The following is a 20460-nucleotide window of genomic DNA, read 5'->3' as shown; positions in this document are numbered from 1 at the left end:
TCATGTCTATTTGGAGTGATGGGGTTCAGGCAAGTGTCTGCAGTGCTGCTGTTGGTCGTGGCTTTTGGCTGTGTTGTTAGTGATACTTGGGACTCCAGATGGTTTCATCCGAGATTGGGATTTCTGCATGACGATGAAGTTTCAGCGCAGTTTGACTCTCAGAAGCCAGTGCAAGAAGAGCCTGCGGGAGAGGACCCTGTTGGACAAGAACCTAGCGAGCCTGTTGTCGAGCCTGTGGGGCAGGAGCCCGGCGTCGAGCCCGTGGGACAGGAACCTAGCCAGGATGAAGACCCTGAGAACTTCCAGTCCAAGCAGACATTTGAGAACCCTCTGACTTCAATCTATCCTATGATTGAGAAGCGTGAGCGTAATTCTACAGTGTTTGAGCAGCTAAAGCAGGTGGCAGCCAACGGTGTGGTGGCTTGGTGTGGGGAGAGGGTGGTCCGTGTGCAGGTGAACCAGGACCTGCTGGGGATTGGCCGGCTCATCCAGCCAGAGCGTATCACTCTAGGAGGCTGTGCTGCCACTGAGGATGCTGAAGCTCTTGTGCTCACCTTTGAATCAGACCTGCATGGCTGTGGCAGTGAGCTGACGGTATGTCACATTTGTTGTTTAACTTCCTGAAGAATGTCAATCATTATTCTTATCTGATACATGATTTGTGATCCTGTTCCTAGATGACTGAGGATGTGCTGATCTACACCTTCACTCTTGTCTATGAGCCAAAACCTCTTGCTAACACTTCTATATTGAAGACCAGTAAAGCTATGGTTGATATTGAGTGCCACTACTTGAGGTAACTATTGTTGCATTCTTCACTGACAACACCTATAATTCTGAGGTTTGAGTAATGGTATATTCCGTGTTTGTAGGAATCATGACGTGAGCAGCAATGCCCTGAAGTATTCTGTAGAACCTAGCCAGCCTATGGGCCAAGAACCTAGCCAGGTTGTTATAAAGCATGTGGGCCGGGAACCTAGCGAGCATGTGGGAGAGCAGCCTTTTGGCCGGGAAGCTAGCGGAGAGCCTGTGGGCCGGGAAGCTAGCGGAGAGCCTGTGGGCCGGGAAGCTAGCGGAGAGCCTGTGGGTAATGAAGCTGGCCAGCAGCCTGTTGGCGAGCCTGTGGGCCAGCAGCCTGTTGGCGAGCCTGTGGGCCAGCAGCCTGTTGGCGAGCCTGTGGGCCAGCAGCCTGTTGGCGAGCCTGTGGGCCAGCAGCCTGTTGGCGAGCCTGTGGGCCAGCAACCTGTAGGAGAGCAGCCTGTGGGCCAGGAACCTAGTGAGATTTTGGGTAATGAACCTGGCCAGGACCCCAGCGAGATTTTGGGTAATGAACCTGGCCAGGACCCCAGCGAGCAGCCTGTGGGCCAGGATCTGGTTGGCGAGCAGCCTGTGGGCCAGGAACCTAGCGGAGAGCAGCCTGTGGGCCAGGAACCTAGCGGAGAGCAGCCTGTGGGCCAGGACCTAGCGGAGAGCAGCCTGTGGGCCTAGAGCCTGTGGACCGGGAAACTAGCGAGCAGCCTGTGGACCAGGAACCTAGCGTGCCTTTGGGTCAGGAACCTAGCCAGCATGTGGGCCAAGAGCCTGTGGTCCAGCAACCTAGCGAGCAGCCTGTGGGCCAGGACCCAAGCGAGAATGTGGGCGAAGAGCCTGTTGGCCAGGAACCTGTTGGAGAGCCTGTGGGCCAGGAACCTAGTGAGATTTTGGGTAATGAACCTGGCCAGGAACCCAGCGAGCAGCCTGTGCGCCAAGCTCCTGGAGAGCAGCCTGTGGGCAAGGAACATAGTGAGGATGTGGACCAAGAACCTGTTGGAGAGCAGCCTGTGGGCCAGGAACCTAGTGAGATTTTGGGTAATGAACCTGGCCAGCAGCCTGTTGGCGAGCCTGTGGGCCAGGAACCTAGCGAGCAGCCTGTGGGCCAGGCACCTGTTGGCGAGCAGTCTGTGGGCCAGGAACCTAGTGAGATTTTGGGTAATGAACCTGGCCAGCAGCCTGTTGGCGAGCCTGTGGTCCAGCAACCCAGCGAGCAGCCTGTGGGCCAGGACCCAAGCGAGCCTGTGGGCCAGGACCCAAGCGAGCCTGTGGGCCAAGAACCTAGTGAGCCTGTGGGCCAGGAACCTAGTGAGATTTTGGGTAATGAACCCAGCGAGCAGCCTGTGGGCCAGGAACCCAGCGAGCAGCCTGTGGGCCAGGAACCCAGCGAGCAGCCTGTGGGCCAGGAACCTAGTGAGATTTTGGGTAATGAACCTGGCCAGCAGCCTGTTGGCGAGCCTGTGGGCCAGGAACCTAGCGAGCAGCCTGTGGGCCAGGCACCTGTTGGCGAGCAGTCTGTGGGCCAGGAACCTAGTGAGATTTTGGGTAATGAACCTGGCCAGCAGCCTGTTGGCGAGCCTGTGGGCCAGGAACCTGTTGGCGAGCAGCCTGTGGGCCAGGAACCTGTTGGCGAGCAGTCTGTGGGCCAGGAACCTAGCCATGCTGTGGGCCAAGAGCCTGTGGTCCAGCAACCTAGCGAGCAGCCTGTGGGCCAGGACCCAAGCGAGCCTGTGGGCCAAGAACCTAGTGAGCCTGTGGGCCAGGAACCTGTTGGAGAGCAGCCTGTGGGCCAGGAACCTAGTGAGATTTTGGGTAATGAACCTGGCCAGGAACCCAGCGAGCAGCCTGTGCGCCAAGCTCCTGGAGAGCAGCCTGTGGGCAAGGAACATAGTGAGGATGTGGACCAAGAACCTGTTGGAGAGCAGCCTGTGGGCCAGGAACCTAGTGAGATTTTGGGTAATGAACCTGGCCAGCAGCCTGTTGGCGAGCCTGTGGGCCAGGAACCTAGCGAGCAGCCTGTGGGCCAGGCACCTGTTGGCGAGCAGTCTGTGGGCCAGGAACCTAGTGAGATTTTGGGTAATGAACCTGGCCAGCAGCCTGTTGGCGAGCCTGTGGTCCAGCAACCCAGCGAGCAGCCTGTGGGCCAGGACCCAAGCGAGCCTGTGGGCCAGGACCCAAGCGAGCCTGTGGGCCAAGAACCTAGTGAGCCTGTGGGCCAGGAACCTAGTGAGATTTTGGGTAATGAACCCAGCGAGCAGCCTGTGGGCCAGGAACCCAGCGAGCAGCCTGTGGGCCAGGAACCCAGTGAGCAGCCTGTGGGCCAGGAACCTAGTGAGATTTTGGGTAATGAACCTGGCCAGCAGCCTGTTGGCGAGCCTGTGGGCCAGGAACCTAGCGAGCAGCCTGTGGGCCAGGCACCTGTTGGCGAGCAGTCTGTGGGCCAGGAACCTAGTGAGATTTTGGGTAATGAACCTGGCCAGCAGCCTGTTGGCGAGCCTGTGGGCCAGGAACCTGTTGGCGAGCAGCCTGTGGGCCAGGAACCTGTTGGCGAGCAGTCTGTGGGCCAGGAACCTAGTGAGATTTTGGGTAATGAACCTGGCCAGCAGCCTGTTGGCGAGCCTGTGGTCCAGCAACCTAGCGAGCAGCCTGTGGGCCAGGACCCAAGCGAGCCTGTGGGCCAAGAACCTAGTGAGCCTGTGGGCCAGGAACCTGTTGGAGAGCAGCCTGTGGGCCAGGAACCTAGTGAGATTTTGGGTAATGAACCTGGCCAGGAGCCCAGCGAGCAGCCTGTGGGCCAGGAGCCCAGCGAGCAGCCTGTGGGCCAGGAACCCAGCGAGCAGCCTGTGGGCCAGGAACCCAGCGAGCAGCCTGTGGGCCAGGAACCTAGTGAGATTTTGGGTAATGAACCTGGCCAGCAGCCTGTTGAGCAGCCTGTGGGCCAGGACCCAGGCGACGAGCATTCTGTGGGCCAGCAACCTAGTGAGCATTCTGTGGGCAAGGAACCAAGCGAGGATGTGGGCCAAGAACCTAGTTATCCTGTGGGCCAAGATCCTGGAGAGCAGCCTGTGGGCAAGGAACATAGTGAGGATGTGGACCAAGAACCTGTTGGAGAGCAGCCTGTGGGCCAGGAACCTGTTGGAGAGCAGCCTGTGGGCCAGGAACCTAGCCATCCTATGGGCCAAGAGCCTGTTGGCGAGCAGCCTGTGGGCCAGGAACCTGTTGGAGAGCAGCCTGTGGGCCAGGAACCTAGCGTGCCTTTGGGTCAGGAACCGAGCCAGCATGTGGGCCAAGAGCCTGTGGTCCAGCAACCTAGAGGAGAGTCTGTGGGCCAGGAACCTGTTGGCATGCCTTTGGGCCAGAAACCTAGCCAGGATGAAGACCCTGAGAGCTCCCAGTCCAAGCAGACCTCTGAGAACCCTTTGACTTGGAGCTATCCTAAAGTTGAAAAGCCTGAGCACAAGCCTACTGTGTCTGAGCGGCTGAAGCAGGTGGCGGCCAACAGTGTGTCGGCTCGGTGTGGGGAGAGTGTGGTCCGTGTGCAGGTGAACCAGGACCTGCTGGGGATTGGCCGGCTCATCCAGCCAGAGCATATCACTCTAGGAGGTTGTGCTGCCACTGAGGAGGATGCTGAAGCTCATGTGCTCACCTTTGAATCAGAGCTGCATGGCTGTGGCAGTGAGCTGACGGTATGTCACATTTGTTGTTTAACTTCCTGACTGAATCATTATTCTTGTACTACATCATTTGTGATCCTGTTCCTAGATGACTGAGGATGTGCTGATCTACACCTTCACTCTTGTCTATGAGCCAAAACCTCTTGCTAACACTTCTATAGTGAGGACCAGTGCAGCTATGGTTGATATTGAGTGCCACTACTTGAGGTAACTATTGTTGTGTTCTTCACTTTGACAACCCATATCATTCTGAGGTTTGAGTAATGCCGTATTCCATGTTTGTTTCTAGGAATCACGATGTCAGCAGCAATGCCCTGAAGCCGACCTGGATCCCCTACACTTCCAACATGGTGGCAGAGGAACTCCTCTTCTTCTCCCTGAGGTTAATGACTGGTAGGTAAACCTAACTGGAAGCCTCTTCCTTTGTGTAAACCCCCACTGACATGCCACTCGTCTTTCCAGCTGACTGGCAGTTTGAGAGGCCCTCCAACCATTACTATCTTGGTGACAGCATCAACATGGAAGCCTCGGTCATGCCGTACCATCACGTTCCCCTCCGTGTCTTTGTGGACCGCTGTGTCGCCACCTTGGCGCCTGATGTCCACACTGTCCCTAGATATTCTTTCATTGAGGACCATGGGTGAGTTTAGTTGTCAGTTTGAGTCCTCTTATATTACCTTAAATGTAACCCCTGAAGCCTAACGTTGACCCTTGGTCTCCTCAGGTGTCTGGTTGATGCCAAGTTGACCGGCTCCAGCTCCCAGTTCCTGTCCAGATCCCAGGATGACAAGATCCAGTTTCAGCTGGAGTCCTTCAGGTTCCAACCACAGAATGATTCCCAACAGCTCTACATAACATGTCATCTGAAAGCAACTGCAGCCTCTTCCCCCATTGATGCTGAGAACAAGGCCTGCTCTTTCACAGATGGGTATGTATAAGCTGAGTTGTGGGTATATTATGTTTATGACATGCTGCTATATAAACTAACCTTCATATTTATCTGTAGCTGGAAGGCTGCAGGTGGGGATGACCAGGTTTGTGGCTGCTGTGACTCCAGCTGTGCTGTAAGCAAGGCTAGAGATCTGGACAGTGATTCAGGTAAGTGTTCATCAAAGCCAGAGCTTTATCAGTTTAAAAAATATATCTTGTTTAATCCTATCACTGTTCTCTACTCTCCTCAGATGTGCAGAAGGAAGGTGAAGCTACCATGGGCCCTATCATGGTCCAAGAGTAATATTACAAGAATGTTGCCTTTTTTAAAACAGTTTTTGGGGGAGTATAAACCTATTACATTACAATGTTCACATCTGACTGGATTTATTTGGAATGTAAAATTCAGTAATTTTATCAAATGGGTAAATGTGTGTAGCTTATCACTCTTTATTCACAGAACTTTGTAATGAGCTACATTTCTCAGGTTCCTAACATTGCTACTGTACTGAATTGTTCCCCTGGGCCCTGTCAACTGACTACTTGATTTATTTGAAAATAAACATTTTAGTGTTTGGATTCATGTGCGCTTGACTTGCGTGGCGTTTGTGAGGGCAAGTCCAATATGTCCGTTTAGGCAGGAGGCATTAATGTCTAAACAGTCCTCGCAGCTATAACTGAAGCTTGGCGTAAACAAGAGACATGATGGCTGATTTGGGGCTGGAAGAGGGCAGCTTAGTGTCGAACTCATGTCACCAGCACCGACTGTAGGAACACGAACTGCCGGAGCCCATACTTTTCTGACTTCCTGTATTTGTAAGATGGTTCTACAAGTCTTCTGTTATTGCTTTAATTTAAAATGGCAGAATTGACACTTGTCTAAGAAATTGCAAGTATTGCAGCACATGTCAGTTGTGCTGGTAGTGACCAAGCAACACCTTACACACCGTTAAATGGGAGGGACTTGTTGCAGAATGTTTGGCAACTGTTTAGACTCACACCCTCAATTTGTCACTAACTTTTAGGATAAGTTGTCTTGGATCTGAAGACATGCCCAGGGGGGACCTGATCCTAGCTCTTCACTAGGAAGCAAACGGTGTGGGACTTACCTGAATTTGTCAATAGAAACCGTTTTTCCATTTCAACACCCCAGGGCGTGCATTCAGTACAAAACAAATGTACTGCAACATTCAATTAGTGTTCTGAACAACTAAACTGGGAGAGGTTGCAGAACGCTCCAGTCACACCCATGAAATGGAGCAAACACCTGTCTGTTCAAGTTATAGAGTAGTGTCCTGCAGTAATAACTGTCACGCAACGTAGCAAATGTTTAATTGAACTGAACCCACCCAGCACTAAATACAGGCATTGAGGTCTAGGGTTGGAGTATTGTCAAATGGATGTTAGGAGTGTAAGTAACGGGGGAAAAAGAGGCATATTACTGACTTAAGAAATATTTCCTAGAAAAGTCTGCATAGCAGGAAACAAGTATTGCTTCAAGCTTTGAAACAGTCTACTTATCTACGAAGGCCAAATCAGAACTTTTTATCCTTTACCTGCATGCTGCTTAATGCATCAGAACATACTGTATACAAAGACGAAAGTATAATTCCGCAAAACCTTGCAAAAAAGCTGTCAAAACAAATGTGCAGAAACATATCTATTTGACAACCTCCATAATGCTACATTGTTCTGACAATACGGACGACAGCAACTGAAGATGAGTCAAGTTTAAAATGGTAGGTACAGTGATGATTATTAGTAGACAAAGCTAAGACCCTCTGAAAACAGTCTGGTTCCGACAGACTCTGGAAAAAGACACATGACTGAAGTGTCATATGATCTGCAGAAAGCTCAGTCAAGGGAGTATAAACTAGGTAAACTATTTACCTAAATTATATACAATATACTATTTAAGTTCTGTTTGAATGTCCAGTTTCAAGAAAGGACAGTTGTCTTTTTGAAGAGTCCTTGTGCAGTGTGACCAAGTGAGTCCCAAAATGGGCAACTTATTTCTCCTACTCAGCCATTCAAAGGACAGCCAATGACAGGTCCAAACTTATTTTAATCTAATGCTCTCTCTTTATGCCATCACAAGATCGGAGGGTAGCTCCGGTTTCCATTGCAACTCCAGGTCGTCCAGGGAAGAGCCCTCGCTGCTGGACAGGCTGCCGTTGCTATGGCGGCTGGCGTTGTCTCGGCCGGGCGACCAGGGTTGACGGTGGTGAGGAGGGTAGGGGTGTGAGGTGCGTGTGCCCCTGCGAGCCCGCCTGCGCAGGCGTCTCTGGTGCATCAACATCTGAAGGCGCTCCAGTTTACAACGCAACGACTGGTTCTCTTCCTCAGATTGACTGGAACACAGGTCTGCTGAGAGAGGAAGAGGAGGGAGGGAGAATGAGAGGGAAGAGAAAACAGGAGGTGGAAGGAAGAAGACGGGAAGAGTCATGAGCAGTGGAGGAAAAAGTACCCAAATGTCATACTGAAGTAAAAGTAAAGATACCTTAATAGAAAAATGACTCAAGTAAAATTTAAAGTCACCCAGTAAAATGTGACTAACAGAAATTGAATAATGTGTCCCTGAACAAAGGGGGGGGACAAAATCAAAAGTAACAGTCAGCATCTGGTGTGGCCACCAGCTGCATTAAGTACAGTGCATCTCCTCCTCATGGACTGCACCAGATTTGCCAGTTCTTGCTGTGAGATGTTACCCCACTCTTCCACCAAGGCACCTGCAAGTTCCCAGACATTTCTGGGGGGGAATGGCCCTAGCCCTCACTCTCCGATCCAACAGGTCCCAGATGTGCTCAATGGGATTGAGATCTGGGCTCTTCACTGGCCATGGCAGAACACTGACATTCCTGTCTTGCAGGAAATCACGCACAGAATGAGCAGTATGGCTGGTGGCATTGTCATGCCAGGGTCATGTCAGGATGAGCCTGCAGGAAGGGTACCACATGAGGGAGGAGGATGTCTTCCCTGTAACGCACAGCGTTGAGATTGCCTGCAATGACAACAAGCTCAGTTCGATGATGCTGTGACACACCGCCCCAGACCATGACGGACCCTCCACCTCCAATTCGATCCCGTTCCAGAGTACAGGCCTCGGTGTAACGCTCATTCCTTCGACGATAAACGTGAATCTGACCATCACCCCCGGTGAGAGAAAACCGCGACTCGACAGTGAAGAGCATTTTTTGCCAGTCCTGTCTGGTCCAGCGATGGTGGATTTGTGCCCATATGCGACATTGTTGCCAGTGATGTCTGGTGAGGACCTGCCTTACAACAGGCCTGCAAGCCCTCAGTCCAGCCTCTCTCAGCCTATTGTGGACAGTCTGATCACTGATGGAGGGATTGTGTGTTCCTGGTGTAACTCGGGCAGTTGTTGTTGCCATCCTGTACCTGTCCCGCAAGTGTGATGTTCGGATGTACCGATCCTGTGCAGGTGTTGTTACACATGATCTGCAACTGCGAGGACAATCAGCTGTCCATCCTGTCTCCCTGTAGGGCTGTCTTAGGCATCTCACTGTACGGACATTGCAATTTATTGCCTTGGCCATATCTGCAGTCCTCATGCCTCCTTGCAGCATGCCTAAGGCATGTTCACGCAGATGAGCAGGGACCCTGGGCATCTTTCTTTGGTGTTTTTCAGAGTCAGTAGAAAGGCCTCTTTAGTGTCCTAAGTTTTCATAACTGTGATCTTAATTGCCTACCGTCTGTAAGCTGTTGGTGTCTTAACGACCATTCCACAGGTGCATGTTCATTAATTGTTTATGGTTCATTGAACACGCATGGGAAACAGTGTTTAGACCCTTTACAATGAAGATCTGTGAAGTCATTTAGATTTTTACGAATTATCTTTGGAAGACAGGGTCCTGAAAAGGGACGTTTCTTTTTTTGCTGAGTTTACATATACACCACATGACCAAATGTATGTGGACACCTGCTGGTCGAACATCTCATTCCAAAATCATGGGGATTAATATGGAGTTGGTCCCCCTTTTGCTGATATAATAGCCCCCACTCCTCTGGGAAGCCTTTCCACTAGATGTTTGAAAATTGCTACGGGGACTTGCTTCCATTCAGCCACAAGAGCATTAGTAAGGTCAGGGACTGATGTTGGGTGATTAGGTCTGGCTCGCAGTCGGCGTTCCAATTCATCCCAAAGGTATTCGATGGGGTTGAGGTCAGGGCTCTGTGCAGGTCAGTCAAGTTCTTCCACACCGGTCTCGACAAATCATTTCTGTATTGACCTCACTTTGTGCACGGGGGCATTGTCATGCTGAAACAGGAAAGGGCCTTCCCCAAACTGATGCAACAAAGAAGGAAGCACAGAATCGTCTAGAATGTCGTATGCTGTAGGTTTCCCTTCACTGGAACTATGTGGCCTAGACTGAACCATGAAAAACAGCCCCAGACCACTATTACTCCTCCACCAAATGTTACAGTTGGCACTATGCATTCGGGCAGGTAGCGTTTCTACTGGCATCCGCTAAACCCAGATTTGTCCGTCGGACTGCCAGATGGTGAAGCGTGATTCATCACTCCAGAGAGCTTTATACCACTCTATCCGACGCTTGGCATTGCGCATGGTGATCTTTGGCTGTGTGTGGCTGCTTGGCCATGGAAACCCATTTCATGAAGCTCTCGAATAACAGTTCTTGTGCCGACGTTGCTTCCAGAGCCAGTTTGGAAATGGTTAGTGAGTGTTGCAACCGAGGACAGATCATTTTTACGCACCATGTGCCTTAGCACTCGGCGGTCCTGTTCTGTGAGCTGCGTGGCCTACCATTTCGCATCTGAGCCGTTGTTGCTCCTAGACATTTCCACTTCACAATAACATCACTTACAGTTGACCTGGGCAGCTCTAGCAGCGCAAAAATGTGACAAACTGACTTGTTGGAAAGTTGGCATCCTATGACAGTGCCACGTTGAAAGTCACTGAGCTCTTCAGTAAGGTCATTCTACTGCCAATGTTTGTCTATGGAGATTGCATGGCTGTGTGCTCGCTTTTACACACCTGTCAGCAACGGTGTAGCTGAAATAGCCAAATCCACTAATTTGAAGGGGTGTCCACATACTTTTGTATATATAGTGTACAGTACATTGCACCATAATCATATAATCAGCCTAGCATTGTTTTTGGGACCATGAACAAAATGTAATGAATTCTAATTCCAAGAATGGAGCAGTGCCGTTTCCCTGACAACGTGACCCAGAGCTGCCACTGTCGCCAATGATTATGTGTTCATTAGTATGTTTCCGGCGCTAGGGCGAAAAGGTGCTAGTAAGATACAATAGTTCACACCCTCAGGTTAAAAGGTTAAGGTCCTGTTACTATGTGTGTGTGACGGTGAGGGCATTCCTGTTACTAACTGACCACTGTGGGCCATGTAGCTACATGCTCGCTCTGCCCCCAAAAAACACTTAACCACACACACACACACACTTTTCTTATTCATTGCAGACTGGGGAACAAATGAATGCGTAGGCCGTCAGGGAACGGATATAAACAACCCTAGTTCATTAATAGGGGGCGCAGAAACCACTTCCTCCTTTCCAACAATACCCTCACAACCAGTGTTCTCTGCTGTACAGCTGCTACTTTCTAAACTTGGACACTAAGCAGAACCAGAACTCAACTATTGTGGGACTAGCTTGAGAAGGCTGGACTGGTTTCCAAACATGACGCTAGGGTTCCGGAATGCAGGAGCGAGAACTAGGTGACAGACCACTGACGAGGAATACTTGAATGCTAAACATTAATTTAATGCACATACGTTTTCAATAAAGAGAATCTCTATCTCATTCATTTGGTTCTTTAGTTGAGTTATGAAGAAAAGGAGTTGAATAAAGACAGCATGGTATAACAAAACCTAAACATCCTTTGTCTCAGCATAATGTTGTACTTTGTTTTGCCTATAATCAGCTACACACAGCATTGACACGTTTTGGTTATTCTGTGGGGCCTCAACTCACCAGTAGGTTTACATGAGTGACTTTGTTCCTGGCTGATGTGGTCTGTAAGTGGTCCTGAGGTAGCAGTGCTGACAAGGTCAGGGGTGAGAGGTGAGGGCGGCAGGAAGGGCGAGGTTGGGGTACTCGGAGTGCTGCTGGTTGGGGTGCTGGGAGGGCGGCAGAGGAGCTGGGAGAGGGACAGTGGAGCCCCCTGGTAGTGGCGAGTGGCACTGAGAAGGTCGTTGAGGATCTGGACGATGGTGTTGATGCCTCGTCTGGATGACCTGACACCGGTACTGGTGCTGTCCTGCCCAGCTGGGGGCAGAGTGCCTGAAAAGGTCCCTGAGAAGACTCCTGGTGCATGGCTCACAAAGCTCTCTATGACAGCACCTGGTTCCCCGGCAGCTGTTTTATTAGAGGTGGGAGTACCAGCCACACTGCAGTCACCCTGTGATAAAGAGAGCGAAAGCGTTGTATTTTTTATTTAACCTTTATTTAACTAGGCAAGTCAGTTAAGAACAAATTCTTATTTACAATGACGGCCTAGGAACAGTGGGTTAACTGCCTTGTTCAGGGGCAGAAAGACAGATTTTTACCTTGTCGGCTCGAGGATTCGATCTATCAACCTTTCGGTTACTAGCCCACGCTCTAACCACTAGGCTACCTGCCGCCCCAAAATTATATAATAATATATATATTGTATATAAGATACTCCCTCTCTAGTCAAAATAGAGCATGTATAATGATAATAGCAGTAGCCTACCTGTCATATAATAATATTACAATAAATCTGCAACTACATTAGATTGAAAAGTTATTCCTTGCCTTACTATCAGGATCAGGCTTTGAAGTATTTAACTAACATTAGCATGTGATAATACACACATAATAGTCACATTATAATAATATGAATAATCTGTTAGTCCCACCTCTGGGTAGGTGGTGGCAGGGGTTGGGCTCTGGGGTCCAGGGCTGGAGCAGGTGGGGTTGGTGGAGCGGAGGGGGGCACTAGGTGATGGAGAGAGGTAGGTGATGTGAGAGGTTGAGGAGGGGGTATGAGGGGAGAGAGGGGCAGGGGAGGCTGGGGTGTTGGAGGAGAGGTGGGCTGGGCTGGGGTAAGGGAACCTAGTGGACCCACACTTCGCAGCATGCACCTGTTCAACCCCAGCTCTGCCTGCTCGCTGGGTGATGAGGTGACTCTGCTGCTGCCCAGCGGCACTCTGGGGGGCCAGTTGCAGCTGGACAAACATCATGTGATCACCGACCCTGAGGGCAAGGGTCAGGGGTGAACGGCCAGACAGGAAGTCACTGACCTGCAGATACAGAAAAGGAGCAATAACTTGATTAATATATTTACAGCACTTATTCGTTTGCTGCCTCTCTCCATTACAAGGGTCCTTAATGATCCAAGATGTAATAAGCTTAAACAGACAAGTCATATTGGTACTCTCTCACTAGTATCATGGCCCCAGACATTCAGAGCTATTTACTGAGAGCTAACTGCTTTCTGTGGACACAGAGGCATTACAATTTAGATTTGTTTTGTTATTATCAGTCTGGTGTCTCTATTTAGCCCAGCCCAGTCACGAAGCAGAACACTTCAGTAACAAAGAGGCTATCAGGCCTAAAGACGGCAGTCACGACACAACAGACAGTCTCGTTGAACTGCTCACCTCTCCATTGTAATATCTGATGTGAGGGTTTGCATTCGGGTACAAAATGGCTTCTGATATTTGGTGTAAATATAACCAATATAATCTATATAGTGGTGATATTTTCATCTTGTGGTGGAGGCTAGGTCACTGCGTGCGCACGTGTGTGTGTGTGTGCGTGTGCGTGTGTGTGTGTGTGTACATGTGTGTGTGAGGTGCAGTCAGGGGCGGGGGCAGTCAGACCATAATGAGAACTACCTAGCCATTTCTTAGAAAACTGTTCTTTGTCAAGTTGAGTCACTCCTTCCCATCTCAACCACACACACATACATATGCAGACACACAACCACAAATGCACAACCTTGCTGTTTCATGAAACAACCCAGCTGTACTGAGCTGGTATGAACGAAGACAGAAAGAAAACTGCTAATTTCTTTACATAGGCCTTCAATCCTAGCACACTGAGACAACAGTGTTACATCCATCTTATGATACAGAAGTCCAGCGAAAGATCAGAGACCAACCTGAGTTTCAGTTAAACTCTCCAAAGCCTGCATGATGGTCTGCTCTCTTCTGGATGGTTGGGACTAAGGAAGCAAAGAAAACAAAAATAGGCATATTATGTATATATACACACAGAGAGAGAGAGAGATATTCTAACTGCTAACAACATGGAATAACTGTATTGATTAAGACCACATATGATAGATCAATGCCGACAGAAGGACCTATAAATAGGGCCACACAGAAGCTGGTAAGTACATCCCCAGCAAATCTGGTGGTTTTTGGACACATGGTTCTGTTGTAAAAGTGGTTCAGGGAGAACTGCCAGAGCACCCGTAGTAATATCACCTGTGCTATAAAGGTCCAGACCTCTTGGCTGAAGCTTTATACACTATACTTAACATTACAGACATGTTTCCTTTACTCAATACCGGGTGTTAACTTCGTTAACCATTTGTGGACTGTACAATATATGACTTACTGATAACAAGCCTGATTCAATAGTTGGGACCAGTGTCAGCTTACTCCCATCAACTATGCCCAGGTCATGGAGTTTCCCTGTACTCAACCTTCTGTGGGTAGATAAGAAGACATGATCATTACTACGTATATAGAAACATTTAAGAGTTTGTATTAAATCATTCTTGGCCTTTTATTCACACATGAGAGATTAAAAGGATATTTTACCAAGAACACCTGCACATAAATGCATTTCATTTATGAGTTAGGCCTGTTTGACAATAGGCTCATGCAGAAGGCTCATGCAGAAGGCTCATGCAGAACCAGAAATAAAATCCATTACATGATATTGAATCCAATATGTAATACAAAAGTCTACATCAGAATTGTTATTTGGTCCCCTTGAAATCATACCCAATGTACTGAATCAACGTCGTTTCCACGTCCTTTCAATTAAATTACGTTGAACCAACGTGGAATAGACGTTGAATTGACATATGTGCACAGTGGGGTTAGGCTACTCACGTTTCCTTATGCAGCAAGACGAATCTTTCTTTCGGTACTCTGAGCTTTTGGGAAAGTCGTCTCCTCAGCACCTCCACCGTCTCTCCCCGATGGACAGAGAGCTCGAAGCGGCTGCCTGTGGTCGAGCTGATGGACAAGCGCATGAATGGTTCAGTAGGTACCGACGCGCAGACTGGAGCCGCACGGGGAATGAAGCTACGTGTGTCGGGTTGATGATGGTCCATTCGCTGGGCTGCGCTTTATTTGGCACTTTATTTGGGTCGGAGTATCAAAGAGTAGCTAGTGTCCTCTTGTCTAAATGTAGGCTATTTGGAACTGACCCACACAACTCCGATACTCTTCTGCCGTTTTCCAGAAGCCGAAATATAAATAATTAGATGTTCTTTGTCTTTATTGATCAATGGAGCCAAGTACAGTAGCCTATGAGTTTAACTGTGTGTTCCAAATATGTAACTGAGTGATAACTGAAGATAGATAATCACAATAGACTGCCCTATAGTGCCTCTTCTTGGCTACCCTGTCTTCCTCAGACTCAAACCGAGACATTGAACTGTACAATGCGTAAAAGCGTCTCTATTTGATGACTGTTAAATCCTCCCACTGTCCTCACTAGCCAATCAATTGTGAGTGCCTAGTGTTGGACCGCATGGTCCTATCAGCTCTACTTGCTACCCACGTGTAGACAGGACCCGCCCTCGTTCTTGTAGCCTACCGCCAAGCACTGTGCCATTCATAAAGGTGGTGATGTAATCAGAAAAGCAACAATGTTGCCTTTAAAAAAATATATATGTTTTGACAGATACAAACTATCATTTATATTGACAAAAGAAGTTATAAGCTCAGTGCTGGCACACTGATTTGATTTGAGAATGGGATCATTTAGAATGCTGTGAATGTGAGTGTAGGATATTTCCTTTCTGCTTTGTCTATTCACATTATGACTATAATAGAATGTGCATTTCCAAACATTTCACATATCAGGAATTGAATAAGTAAATGATTCAATAATCAGTGACCCTATTCTATTCTATTATTTTCTGTTCTATTTCATTTGACAGTATATTCAAATCGTTATTGTAAGTTATTGTATCCTGTACAGTCCACAGCATCAGGTCTTTATCTGCCCCTCTGCTTAGTATTCTAGTCCAGTCTCCTCATTGATAAAGAACAGCGTGCCGTCACCTGTCACATAACGCCCAGAGGGCCAGCGTAGAATCTGTGACGTAGACAGGCAGAGAAAAGCAGCCAGAACCTCTCCCATCGGGTGCTAAATATAGCACCGCCTCCCTCCGCCCCCGCTTCATCCAGGCTGCGTCAGACCTTTCCCGGCCCACCTGCCTGCCTCCATCCACCCACTCATGCACTCGCTCACTCCATCCTCTGTTCTCTGCAAGTGCAACTATCCTTCCTCCGCCCACTCATTCTATCCCTTCCTTTTCAGCATCTGTCATCCTCTTTCTTCTGCCCTCTTCCTAATAACAAGAGCGATATTTGGGGATAGGGACGACGCTCTCTGTCTGAGTCTCTCTTTTTTTGTCTTTGTCTTTTTTTGTTTCCCTCCCCCCCTCTCTCTCTCTCTCGCTCTCTTGTTCTCTTTCTCTCCCTCTCTCTCTCTCTCTCTCGCTCTCTCTCTCTTTTGTTCTCTCTTTGTCTCTCTCTTTTATTCTCTCTCCCTTTTTCCCCCACCTCTCTCTCAATCTCTGAAATGCTGAAATGGAAATCCCAGTGTTTGAGAGAGAGCAGAAGCGAGAGGGTGTTATTGTTGGATGTTGTTGCAGAGAGAATAACCCCACTCACCACAGTCTCGATCTCAGCATGAATCGCAACCTCCCTCCCTGTGTGTAACTTGGATCTTATTCAGGATTTTATTGTCCTGTAACGGCCATTGCTACACCTCTTTCTGTATAGAACCTGACCAATAGTTCTCTTGAGCTTTGGACCTCATACCGCAGAGAGGTGTAAGAGAGACATCAACAAGGGAAAAGCATGACGCATTTGCAGTTCAAGTTCAAGTTTTTATGAACATTTGTAATAAATTGGAAAACTTACCTAAAGCTTCACAACGCAATACACAATACAGAAAATACAATTCATAGATGCATAACTGACATACATTTCAGTGGTTTGGGGTATTCTTCATTGAAGGTTGAATAAAAAGCCCTGTTGAGATAAAACCTGAGCCAGATAAGTAGCTGATAATAGGTTCCATTTTTGGAGGTTCTATGTCCAGCCTCGTGCAGGAATCCATGTCCTCCATGGAATCCAGCATGATTCCAGCAAGACACCAACAAGAACAATCCCAATACTCCAAAGTGGCTTCCTCTCCTCCTCTCATTCCCTGCATCTGTACTGATCTAACAACCCAGGATAAATGAAAGTAGACCCCAACAACACATTTCCCCCCTTACACTGTATTGCTTTCATCTACCCAATGTTTCCAGATCAGTGCAGATGAAGTAAAGAAGACGAGGAGACGAGGAGAGGAAGCCAGTTTAGACTGTTGGGATGAACCCTGACCCGCAGGATGTCCTGTTCCCTGGAGCATGTCAGCAGGGATGCTGTGTTGACGTCAGAAGACATGGAACGCACTACAAATTCCTCCTCTCCAAATTTACCCTACGTCCTCACATTCCTCCTCCCTCCTCCGTGGCCTTTCCTGGCTTACCCTCTTCGTGGCCTCTCCCGGCACAGTTTTCCCAACGTCTCACCAGTCTGGAATGTTACACCTCTCTCCTCGGAATTCCAGAATGCTGAGCTGACTTTTCAAGGAATTTTGTTTGTAATATGTGGGTGGTCAGACAGACAGTATTTCTAACATAGACATTTATGTAGGCTAAATGATTGTTTTCTTTAGTATATTCTGCAATTCCTAGAAAGAGAAGTAGTAACCTGCCATTCAATAGTATTGTTTGTCTATAGCCAGAAGTCTCTGTCTACTCATCCTGTCCTGTAAGTCATTAAACATTTATACAGTGCATTCGGAAAGTATTCAGACCCCTTGACTTTTTTCCACATTTTGTTACGTTACAGCCTTATTCTAAAATGGATTACATTGTTTCCCCTCCCTCATCAATCTACACACAATACCCAATAATGACGAAGCAAAAACAGGTTTTTAGAAATGTTTGCAAATTAATGAAAATTTTTACAATGAAATATCACATTTATCTAAGTATTCAGACCCTTTACTCAGTACTTTGTTGAAGCACCTTTGGCAGCGACTACAGCCTCGAGACTTCAAAGCTATTTTCAGGTCTCTCCAGAGATGTTCGATCAGGTTCAAGTCCGGGCTTTGGCTGGGCCACTCAAGGACATTCAGAGACTTGTCCCGAAGCCACTCCTGCGTTGTCTTGGCTGTGCGCTTAGGGTCGTTGTCTTGTTGGAAGGTGAACCTTCACCCCAGTCTGAGGTCCTGAGTGCTCTGGAGCAGGTTTTCATCAAGGATCTGTCTGTACTTTGCTTCGTTCAGCTTTCTCTCGATCCTGACTAATATATGAGTCCCTGCTGCTGAGAAACATCCCCACAGCATGATGCTGCCACCACCATGCTTCACCATAGTGATGGTGTCGGGTTTCCTCCAGGTGTGATGCTTGGCATGTAGGCCAGAGAATCTTGTTTCTCATGGTCTGCGTCCTTCCGGTGCCTTTTGGAAAACTCTAACCGGGCTGTCATGTGCCTTTTATTGAGGAGTGGCTTCCGTCAGGCCACTCTACTATAATGGCCTGATTGGTGGAGTGCTGCAAAGATGGTTGTCCTTTTGGAAGATTCTCCACAGAGGAACTGAAGCTCTGTCAGAGTGACCATCGGTTTCTTGATCACCTTCTTGACCAATGCCCTTCTCCCCCGATGGAAGAAGGAAACAAGATGGAAAGAAGATGCATCTGAGCTCAATTTTCGAGTCTCATAGCAAAGGGTCTGAATACTTATGTAAATAATGTCATTCTGTTTTTTCAATTTTAATACATTTAATACATAAAATGTCTAAAAACCTGTTTTCACTTTGTCATTAAGTGGTATTGCATGTAGATCGATGAGGATATTTAAAAAAAAAAAATCAATTTTAGAATAAGGCTGTAACATAACAAAATGTGGAAACAGTCAAGGGGTCTGAATACTTTCCGAATGCACTGCAAACTCCTGAAATTCCAATTCTTAAGCCATGTTGAGAAAAGTATATGAGTGAAGGAAGGCATACTTTCTATGCAAGATCTGAAAACGAAATATCAAATGTTTCAAAAGCTTGGCAGTACTTTGTTGAGTTATAACATTGATGTTCCAGTTATTTTGGAATGAAAGTCCTTTTTTTCTTCTTAGTTTTTTTGGGGGCGGGGGGGGGGTATATTTTTATACATTGCTTTTGGGTCAACCATCTGTTCTGAGTCACATGATCTACTGGTGAAACAGACGGCATGCCCAAAAATACAACCCAGACAGGCGATCTCTCTCACACACACACACTCACACGCACGCACGCACACACGCACATACATACACACACAAAACGTGATTATTGCACAGTATCTGAATGTGTGACTTCTGACTGATGATGACTTGACAGTCAAACATCCACAGGAAACTCTGCTGACTGGCAGACGCCAATTCCCCAGAATGCATTACTGATTGATCAACAACAGGAAGTGAGATGTGACTGCGTGTGCCCAAAGACACCATTCTGACAGAGGGAGGAAGTTCTTTCCCAATACTCTTACTAAACAGTCCTCTACCCTTTCTTTATCTCTCCTGCTTCATATTTCCACATAATGCCCTGGTTTTAGTCACTCATGAAACAGTTCATGTGTAATATGTGTAATTTAGATGTCGTTTTAGAATGTCTTTGCATGACATCAAAAGCTAGTTACAAACAATCCCTCAGACATTTTTATGCCTCAGAAGTGGTCTAAAAACTCTCATGATCATTGATTTGTGGATGAACTATCCCTTTAAACCCAGTGTGTAGGCAAACCCGTTCTACTGTGGGTGTTTTCATCCAGCCTGTGTGAAGCGTAGGAAGCTTTGATTGAATACAAAGTATGAGCTATTTATAGTGAGACAGAGCGGCATGTGAATATTCCACGGTTATTATTGGAAGACATCTGCTATTTGCAGAATCGAGATTCACAGTTGTTGCTATATTTAAATGTATTTCCATAAAAAGTCTAAATTGAATGTTTTTATTCTTCCAGTGTTTAATCCTGAACAAAAATATAAATGCAACATGCAACAATTTCAACAAATTTACTGAGTTACAGTTCATATAAGGAAATCAGTCACTTAAAATTAATTAATTAGGCCCTAGTCTATGGAGTTCACATGACTGGATGGGGGCGCAGACATGGGTGGGCCTGGGAGGGCATAGGCCTACACACTTGGGACCCAGGTCCACCCACTGGGGAGCCAGGCACAGCCAATCAGAATGCGTTTTCTTCCACAAAAGGGCTTTATTACATACAGAAATACTCCTCAGTTTCATCAGCTGTCTGGCTGGCTGGTCTCAGATGATCCCGCAGGTGAAGAAGCCGGATGTGGAGGTCCTGGGCTGGCGTGGTTACACTGGAGGCGGCTTTTGGTAGAGAAATGAAAGTTCAATTATCTGGCAATAGCTCTGGTGGACATTCCTGCAGTCAGCATGCCAATTGCACGCTCCCTCAAAACTTGAGTCATCTGTGGCATTGTGTTGTGTGACAAAACTGCACATTTTAGAGTTGTTTTTATTGTCCCCAGCACTAGGTGCACCTGTACAATGATCATGCTCTCTAATCAGCTTCTTGATATGCCAGACCTGTTAAGTGCATGGATTATCTTTGCGAAGTAGAAATGCTCACTAACAGTGATGTAAACAAATGTGTGTACAACATTTTTAAAAAATGTAGGTTTTTGTGCTTATGGAAAATTTCTGGGATCTTTTATTTCAGCCAATGAAACATGGGACCAACACTTTACATGTTGCGTTT

The 20460-nt window shown here is 47.7% G+C and overlaps 3 protein-coding genes across 4 annotated transcripts; 2 read left to right on the top strand and 1 right to left on the bottom strand.

Moving 5' to 3' along the window:
* Window positions 1-1578, top strand: LOC106569562 (uncharacterized). Its single transcript, XM_045693670.2, has 3 exons — window positions 1-594; window positions 678-796; window positions 873-1578. Exons 1-3 carry the CDS (start codon window positions 19-21, stop codon window positions 1486-1488), a joined length of 1311 nt encoding a protein of 436 aa, XP_045549626.2. The 5' UTR covers window positions 1-18; the 3' UTR covers window positions 1489-1578.
* Window positions 1567-5973, top strand: LOC106569549 (uncharacterized). The gene is made up of 8 exons (XM_082961394.1): window positions 1567-1586; window positions 1628-4496; window positions 4573-4691; window positions 4774-4877; window positions 4947-5124; window positions 5209-5412; window positions 5491-5582; window positions 5666-5973. Exons 1-8 carry the CDS (start codon window positions 1567-1569, stop codon window positions 5716-5718), a joined length of 3639 nt encoding a protein of 1212 aa, XP_082817520.1. The 3' UTR covers window positions 5719-5973.
* Window positions 5974-6729: 756 nt separating this feature from the next.
* On the bottom strand, window positions 6730-15084 carry LOC106569548 (midnolin-B). Of its 2 annotated transcripts, none has more exons than XM_014141009.3 (6): window positions 14510-15084; window positions 14007-14097; window positions 13546-13608; window positions 12299-12682; window positions 11391-11817; window positions 6730-7778 (listed from the first exon to the last, which is right to left on the bottom strand). In XM_014141009.3, the coding sequence occupies exons 1-6, from the start codon at window positions 14731-14733 to the stop codon at window positions 7498-7500; spliced, it is 1470 nt and encodes a 489-aa protein (XP_013996484.2). In that variant the 5' UTR covers window positions 14734-15084; the 3' UTR covers window positions 6730-7497. The 2 variants fall into 2 exon arrangements, with proteins under 2 accessions (XP_013996484.2, XP_013996483.2); XM_014141008.3 differs by having other exon boundaries at window positions 6730-7781; window positions 14510-15082.
* Between the last annotated feature and the right edge of the window lie 5376 nt (window positions 15085-20460).

This window comes from Salmo salar, chromosome 14 (genome assembly GCF_965601325.2).
Source record: "Salmo salar chromosome 14, fSalSal1, whole genome shotgun sequence".
Lineage (NCBI taxonomy): Eukaryota > Metazoa > Chordata > Actinopteri > Salmoniformes > Salmonidae > Salmo > Salmo salar.
This window is presented reverse-complemented; position numbering and strand designations above follow the sequence as displayed.